General features: G+C 32.5%; 1 protein-coding gene across 3 annotated transcripts in view; it reads right to left on the reverse strand.

The window, feature by feature from the left end:
* Positions 1-9,218, reverse strand: part of RALGPS2 (Ral GEF with PH domain and SH3 binding motif 2) — a 145,827-nt gene that overhangs the window by 33,203 nt on the left and 103,406 nt on the right. For all 3 annotated transcript variants that reach the window (XM_037506400.2, XM_037506399.2, XM_054693441.1), the window contains exons 9-11: positions 4,872-5,009; positions 3,648-3,738; positions 708-775 (exon numbers count right to left, since the gene is read on the reverse strand). In XM_037506400.2, the coding sequence (XP_037362297.1) occupies positions 708-775; positions 3,648-3,738; positions 4,872-5,009 (297 nt within the window). The remainder of the gene's footprint in view (positions 1-707; positions 776-3,647; positions 3,739-4,871; positions 5,010-9,218) is intronic.

A 9,218-nucleotide genomic window follows, 5' to 3' on the forward strand; every position in this document is an offset into this window, starting at 1 on the left:
TCTCTGCTTGGAATATTCTTCCCTCTGGGTATTGACAAGGCTTATTTCTTAACTTCCTTCATACCTTATTAGATGGGCCTTTAAATATTTTTACAATATATAGTAACATGAAGTTTAGTGCCAAGGTCTGTATTTGAAATTTTTTAAAAGACATTTATCAATGATTTCTTAAACAATAAATAATTCTCTTAAATGTCATACTTTTGATAGTGTGTCAGATACTTAATTCTCATTAAGTGCAACACATAAATTAAGGAGCTATTTTTAATACTCTTAGTAGTTGGTGCAGAGTGAAACTAAAAAAAATCAAATCATTAACAATGACTTCTATTAAATATAAAAATCAGTAGACTTTGCCCCTCATAACACAGAATTTTCTAATGTTACCAATCCTCATTGTCTAGGATGGTGTATTCTTAATTAAAAAGAACAGCTATTCATAAATACCTCATATTTTCTATTTGTTGTTCTATTTTCATTCACTAGTTGGCTATTTGAACATTACTGACACTGTAGTAAGTAAAACTGTTTAATTAAAAAAAAAAATACCAAACAGAAAAACAATGATAGATGTTAATACCAAAAATAAATTTTTGAATGAAGTATAAAATGTGCTTAAGTATTTATTTACTTCACTTTGGAGTACATGCTTTCTTTGTCTGTTATCTGATTTATCATTTGGTAATGAGCGAAGACTATGCACTAACCTACTAAATCTTCCCTGGAAGCAGCAGAACGTGGTGTGCTTGTACCTGGTTCTATCTTTAAGGAAAGTCTGAATTTTAAAAAGAAACAAAACACAAAGTAATTAATATTTGACAAAATAATATTAAACATTTAAAAATATTATTTATATTGATAAATATGTAACATTTTAAAAAAATATTAAAAGTGTATTTTCTCACACAAAACTTAATTTTTATAATTTCAGTATATTTTTTTAAGAGCAATTTTTAAGTTAAGACTATTTCTTTCATACAAAGCCGATCTTAAAGTTTATTGCTGGGAATATTAGGGAGAGGGAAAAACATTAAAAGTCATTTAAAAATAGAAACCCTCCCCTACCCCCCAAGATGACGCTAACATATCTAAACAATTCAATACCTTTAAAGATACTTGGTGAGTGACTAACAGGTGATCTAACTCAAGGTTATAGTGATAACCTGACACAAATTCAGGAAATTTCACATGTTAATAAAAATATTATGCAAATTTTTTCTAGAATCTTAAATAGGTGTGCTAATGGCTTCTGTAGCACTGAAAATTTTAAAAAAATCTTACCTAAAACTAGCCATTTAAAAATTCAACCAACTTAACTCATCAAAATAAAGATCTGTATAAATAAAAAGGGTGTTTGCAAAATTCCTGGTAAATTTCAGGAATGTGGTAATATGATAAATTATATATACAAATATATACATATTTGTGCATATATACCTATTTGTGCATACAAAGTATTATAAATTATACCATAAATCATATACATTTTTCATAAATTATGTCATAAATTATCACATACAATGATATTATAAATTTATCATAAATCATACATCATATATGATAAATTTATCTTAATATATCCAGTTTTGAGAAGTTCCACAGCAAAAAATTAGGATTCCTATCAGTGGAAACTATTTTAGGAAATAGGAAACTTTGGTACAGTCCAGAAAGCCTATCATCATGAAGCCTTTGTCTGAAAATCATGGCAATTTATAGAATGCTACCATACACCATACTAAATGGAATTTTATATAAAACTGAACAATACAAGTAACATTCCTAGTGATAGATCTATTGTAGGTTCTTAGCTTATTATTTCTTTGATAACCTAAGAGGAATTATATATGATTATATTCTGATTATTTGATAGCATAAAATGCATATGTTAAACTGATAGATGATTAATCAGAACTCTGCTCTTTTTCCTCTGACAGAGCAGTTTGTTTATTTTAGTTACAAACTATATTGAGTTAATTCATTTGATAAATAGGCTTTGTGCTGGCATCTAGGGTCAGCACTGCAATATTAACAAACTGAGGCAGATTTGATGTTCCTGGCCTTCTGAAGCTCACAATCCAGTAGGTGAAAGACAAAGGAATAAACAAAATAAACACTATTTCCTAAAACAGAATCCAAATAGAAGGGAATAGATAGGAAACTATGGGTGAATCACTCTGCTATCAGTAGCAGCTGGTAACTGACAGCAGTGTGAAAAGCAGAAGCATATTAAAAAGTAAAGCAGTAAAGGGTAGTCAGAGCGTCAAGCTCCACATCATCAAAGCACCATATAGTAAGTGAGGCTGACTCAGTGAGAAAAGATATTATATTCAGTATGAAAATGAAATAACTTATGAAAGGGCCTTCTTGGTGGAGAAAGGTTTTCATCCTGATTAAAAATTTGTAATATTGATATCAACTGCCTATATAGATGATGTCTTTGAATAAATTAGTGTAATTTTTATATAAATCTGTCCATCTTTCCTCATAAAAACTACTTTCTACCTGATAATCTTATGGTTCTTATCTTAAAATACGCTGATTTTCACCACATTTAATTAGCTGGCTCAGGTAACACAACCGCATCTTTAGAAAAACTATCTTCTCCAGAGCCTCATATGAAGCCCCAACATCAGATTACTTGTACTTCCCCAAGGGAATATAAGTGTTTCTCACACTATTTCTTTGATCATTATCCCAAAGAATCTTTTCCTTATCCTTCATGTGGAGTTAATTCCCACATAGCCCCAAAGTTTTAGCCTCAGATGACACTGACTCCTGAAGCCGATCATATTTCTTTTGCAACATGATCGTAATTCAAAATTCTTTATTCCTTAGGAAGTATGGTGGATGGTAAGCAGATAGAAATAGATAGCTATTTGGAAAGTCATTTTTAAATCCTTAAAAAAGAACTTTCTATGACAAAAAAATGTATAAGTATGGTGCTACATTGGACAAACACAAGTATGTTTTTGCTAAAGACATGAGGTTGAATATTTCCTCAATCCACAAAAACAGTTGAAAACAAGCCCAAAGATGTATAAAAAATTACCATAAAAGGAATAATTATTCTATTTTTAGACTTTCATAAATTTTTCACTGTATTAAAAAATAAATTTCCATAAAGATCCAATGCTTGACTATAGAAGGAAAGGAAGAAGTTTAGAACTATCAAATATCAGGTCTTTAACAGGTTGAGAAAGATGAAATATATATATTTTTTAAATTTTGTGTAGAAGAACTGGGGTATAGGCAGAGGTGTGGAGGGTTGAGAGGATTCACCAGAGACAGACTGGGGAGCAGAATAGACAGATTTACTTAAATACAATGCCATTGGGAGCAACAGGTAAGACAGGAGAGGTCTGCTGCACCATGTGTCTGCTGCTCTCTGGCCTCTCTGGCTGGGGGTAGCTCTGAGACTTAACCCCGAGGCCATCAGGGAGGTCCAGATGAAATACTTTGTAATAAAACAACAGGTTCCATCATAACAAGTGACTATAAAGAAATACCTTAATACCTTTATCATTGTAAATGTATAGCTGGATTAGGCACTTGTATAATAAAATGGCGGCTTTAGATATTTAAATACAAGATAAAAGGATGGAGGACAGGACAAAGTTATACAAACCACTTTTGAAGATCCAACCTACTTGTAATTATCATCCTCAACAAACTTTTGTAGTTCTTCTATATACTGAACAGAGTTCAGATATTTTTGGACATGAGGCAACATGGGTATATCTAGGCAAAATATGATAATTAATTAATTATATAATAATAAATACCTGGAATTTTAAAAGTTAAATTGACAAAATATATTTGGAGGTAAACTAAGGCCACATGGCACCAAAATTTAAACTAATTCTAGAAGGAAATCTGTTTAATGCAAAACCAAAAAAAAAAAAAAAAAAAAAACCTTAGAAAATTACAATTGCAGGCTGTGTGCAAAGATTTAGAAGTAAATAAAGTTTATTAATAAGGTCCTACATAGCTGAGAAATTTCTTTAAAAAAAAAAACAAAAGCCTGAGACTTCATTGTGATTCATATTGAAACCTCATTTAATTGCAAGATGTAAGGGCAGTTTTGTTTCTTTTTCTAAACTTCTTTTTAAAAGAAGCCTGGCTCCATTTGTTAACATGGTTTTTCTTCCCCTATTTAGAAATCTCTTTTAATATTAATTTAACATTACAATTTGGTGTTAAGTTAAAAAAAAAGGGAAAAATAAATGAATACTCTACATGAAGCCTATGTATGTAAAATTGGCTTTAGGACAAATTTATTTAAAATTTATTAAATAATGTAAATTCACCTTTTTAATACCATAAACATGATATAGCAAGTCTATTTTTATTCCCCATCAAAATAAAAGCATTCAAACATTTAAAAACATTAAAACAAGCTGTGTTCTAATCATATGAACTTGCTAAAGCTCTTTCTGCATACGCTTCCATAAAATAAATATTGGACAAAAACTGGTTATTTTTCTCTATAACAGACTCAAAAAAGTTAGCCAACTGTTGCTATAATCAAGGACCTCAACTCCTTTCCTAACCAAAAAATTTAAGATTTATTTACTAGATCAGAGTGATCAAGTGAGATGAAGATACTAGAAAACAATGTTGCAAATTATGTTAGTATAGTTACTACAAAATAGCAGAAGAGCAAAAGATAAAACTTAAAAATTTAAATTTTAAATACTCTAATTCCTTAAAGGCAGGCCCTGAAAAAAGATGTTAAATACTAGACAGGAAATAAAGCTACTATTATTTTCCTTTATGGTAGGATGGATATAAGACACTGATGTTTCCTGTATGTGCAAGTGTCCACGAACATCAACAGAACCATAGCGTGGTAATAGCTGTGCAGTACTCACCATATTCACAGGATTGCTGTAAATCAGAAATTATTCGAAGGATATTATTCATTAAATTTGATCTTTGCTCATTTTCTAGAATGCTGCCAGTTGATGGATATGCTGAATCGATGTATGTTAAATCTGACAAATAGATACCTGAAACAAAGGGAGATAAATGAGTGTTTTCCTGCTTATAGCCTGAAGAGTATGACAAAAGGGGAAGGGGCAATGAATTTATAGCTTAAGTCCAATATTTCACTATATGCTGTATTTAGAATATACTGTTATTACTTTGCAGCCTTGTTAAAACATGAAGCTTAGATGTCATTGAGGTGGGATCAGACATGTAAATATTTTTTTTTTCGGTAAATGTCTTTTTGTGATACCATTTAAAGCATAGCTTGAGACTGGAGTTAGAAACTCCAGCACTCCTGAGCCCTAATAGAAAAAGCCAAGTTCCTGAACTGGCTTTGCCTCCAACTATTGATAATTGTGTATAATGCAGGAAATTCTTTAAATTCCGAAATGCAGTTTTGATAATTACTATCACCTGAGTCGTAATGGCTTTGAAAATTGTCTCTGGTAGAAACACCCTAATTTAAAGATTAAAAACCAACTTTCTGAAATAGTTCATGTGGCTACAAATTGAACTTAACCCACCTCCCTCATTTCTCTGTACCAACAAAAAGAATATATCCCCACACCCACTGCCAAAATAATTTAGTTGGAGTTCTACTGGATATGCAAGGTCCTTTATCTTACAGTATTTCCTGAATTTACCATGTGCATGTAAAGCATATACAACAACTATAGTTGGGAAGAAAAATACACTTTCCTACTTTAGCTCATTACATCATTGTCCATGAAGTCTCAGTGAAAATGATGTACTCACTGCTTTCCAGATAAGTCCTGTTTTTTCTCATGCTATTTCTTCCCTCCTGAATGTTGTAGACTCATTCTGCTTACCTGAATACATTTTATATCTAGTTTAATGTCAAGTTTTCAGTGATTCCAAGAAATTATGAAATTGTCTAGTCTAACCCCTTTTTATAGATGAAAAATCTGAGGTCCACAGATGTTAATGGACACATCTTCATGCTGTGTTACCTGTTAGTGAGAACTGAACCTCAGGTTTTACATGTACCTCAGTTTTTTTATTACACTGTTATTAACTCAAACAGTTCATTTGTTAATATTTATGACTTTATATTATCTTGATTTGTTTACATTTTCTCATATTTTATCTGTTCAATAATACACATTCATTTAAAGCAGTTGCTCTATCTTGTACCCTAAGAAAATGAAAATCCTGTGTAGTTTTGACAATAGGTGTTTAATACCATGTAAAAGCTGGCATGGTGATCCTTTTAGTTATCTTAGTATTATTCCTTTTCCATTCAGTAAGCCTTTATATTATTCCTTCAGCCTTTATAGATTCTTATCATAAGTACTTATTTTCTTCAGAAATTCTCGACTTCTTTTTTTAAATGATTCCAACTCCAAATGAAACTATAGCCTTAGCTTCATTCCTTTTCCTTTAATCGCAGAGAAAGAAGAATCCCCTTCTTCTTTCCAAACCTAATCTGAATGTAATTGCTATTGCTTCCTTCAAAATACCCAGAGTTGTGTCCAGCTTCACTCATCCTCCATTGGTTTCTCTCCCAAAGGCAATGCACACACTTACATTTACCCTACTGAAGAGAGCAGATAGTATGACAGAAAGTAGGAGCCCAAAAAGTTTTATATAGAAGCAGCAATTATCAGCAGTATAATTAGTAATTATATAATCCACTGAACAATAATGTGACATGTTTTGGAGTTAGATTTAAATTCTACTTATTCCTTATTACTGATGAGCTAAACCTAATTACTTAAGATGTCTATTTGTGTCTCCTCAGCATTTTAGTTAATCAATCAATAATTCTTGGTTTATTAAAATAACAGCATAGTTGGTAATCAACAGCTACTAATTTTTTTTTGGCACCCTAATTTCACAATTAGTGAAGTATTAGTAGTATTTAAAGTAACTGATCTCAGCTTTCAGAGTCAGTGGGGAATAGGTACTTTCTTTCTCTCCCCTATTCTGTCCAGAGTTATGTTAGCTTTTAAATTACAACATATCATGGAATAGAATTGAAAGCTCGGAAATAAACCTGCACTTATATGGACAGTTAATCTATGATAAAGAAACCAAGAATATACAATGAAGAAAGGAAAGTCTCTTCAAAAAATGATGTTGGGAAAGCTGGACAGCTACATGCCAAGAAACAAAAAACAAAACAAAACAAAACAAAAATACCAAGATTAACTCAAAATAGATTAAAGATCTAGATGTAAGGAAATGAGATTAAAGACTGAGATGTAAGACCTGAACCCATAAAATACACAGAAGAAAACAGGAAAATCACTCCATGACACAGGGCTCAGTATTGACTTTGGGGACTGGACTGAGATAGCAAGGGAAACAAAAGTAAAATAAACAAATGGGACTACATCAAATGAAAAAGCTTCTGCATAGTGAAAGAAACTATCATTATAATGAAAAGATGTCCGACCAAATGGGAGAAAATATTTGCATATCAAACATCTGACAAGGGGCTAATATTCAAAATCTATAAAGAACTCATACCAACTCAACAAAAACAAATAACCCAAAATAATCCTGTCAAAAAATGGGCAGAAGAGCTAAAAAGAAACTTCTCTGAAGAGGAAATACAAATGGCCAACAGGCATATGAAAAAATGTTCAACATCACTTGTAATCAGGGAAATGCAAATCAAAACTACCATGAGATACCATCTCACACCAGTGAGAATGGCACATATTAAAAAAACTAGCAACAACAAATGTTGGCGAGGTTGTGGAGAAAAAGGAACTCTCCTGCACTGTTGGTGGGAGTGCAAACTGGTCCAACCACTATGGAGAGCTGTGTGGAGATTTCTGGACCTACTAAACATAGAGCTTCCATATGATCCAGCAATTCCACTCTTAGGTATTTATCCAAAGGATACAGAAACATCAACTCCAAAGAGCACCTGCACCCCTATGTTTATAGCAGCACTGTTTACAATAGCTAAGCTTTGGAAACAACCCAAATGCCCAAAAATAGATGACTGGATCAAGAAGATGTGGTACATATACACCATGGAATATTACTCAGCATTCAAAAAAGATAAACACATGCAATTTGCAGCAACATGGATGGCGCTGGAAGGGATCATGCTCAGCGAAGTAAGCCAGAAAGAAAAAGAAAAATACTGGATGGTCTCACTCATAGCAGGAATCTAAAAAACTTAAATAAGGGACCAGGAAAATGAATAACTGTAAGAAAGTAAAAATCACAATCAACAAACAACTATGAACCAGAGACACTCTATGAGGGGTGGGGGGCGGGGCAGGGAGGGATTGGGGTCAAAATAAGGGGGCTGCAATTGTATGGGGAATATAAAAATAAAATTAAAAAAAAAAAAAGGTCAGAAAAGATAAATAGGCACTTCTCCAAAGAAGACATATAGATGGACAACAGGCTTATGAAAAAATGTTTAACATCACTTATCATCAGGGAAATGCTAAATCATCAAAACCATAATGAGATACTATCTCATACCTGTGAGAATGACCGATATAAAAAAGTTAGAAACAACAAATGTTGGTGAAGGTGTAGAGAAAAATGAAACTTGCACAATTTTGGTGGCCTATAAACTAGTTCAGTTCCTATGGAAAAGGCTATGGAGGTTCCTCAAAATATTAAAAACATCTACCATGTGATCCAGCATTTCCACTCCTTGGTATTTATTCAAAGAATGCAAGCACACAAAGGTGTGTACTTCTAGGTTACTGCAACACTATTTACAGGTTATGGAAACAACCTCAATGCCCAATAACAGGTGAGTGGGTTAAGAAGATGTGGTATATATAGAGTAGAATACTCTCAGCTATTAAAAAAAAAGAGAGAGAGAGAGAGATTAACTCTTGCCATTTGCAACAACATGGATGGAACTGGAGATTATGCTAAAGGAAATAAATCAGAAGGAGAAAGGCTCATACCTGAGATTTCACTCACATGTGGACTACAAAGAAATAAAACAAAGGAATAGACAAAACTAAACCAAAACAAACCCTAGAAGTCTGAATGGAGAAGTTAGCCTACTAGAGGGGGAAGGTGGGAGGTGAGAAGCAAAATGGGAGGGAATCCAATTTCTATAGTGGACCATTATGGGGTACACCTTGGTGGTTGGGATGGTGTGACAACATACATCTGCAGCAGGGTGAAATTATTCCCCTAAACACTGTAAATCAATGTTACCTAAATTTAAAAAAAGTTCCAAAAAAGTCAGTGTCTGTACTATTATTAATAATAGTTCA

This window comes from Talpa occidentalis, unplaced genomic scaffold (genome assembly GCF_014898055.3).
Source record: "Talpa occidentalis isolate TD23 unplaced genomic scaffold, MPIMG_talOcc4v2.1 talOcc4.12, whole genome shotgun sequence".
Lineage (NCBI taxonomy): Eukaryota > Metazoa > Chordata > Mammalia > Eulipotyphla > Talpidae > Talpa > Talpa occidentalis.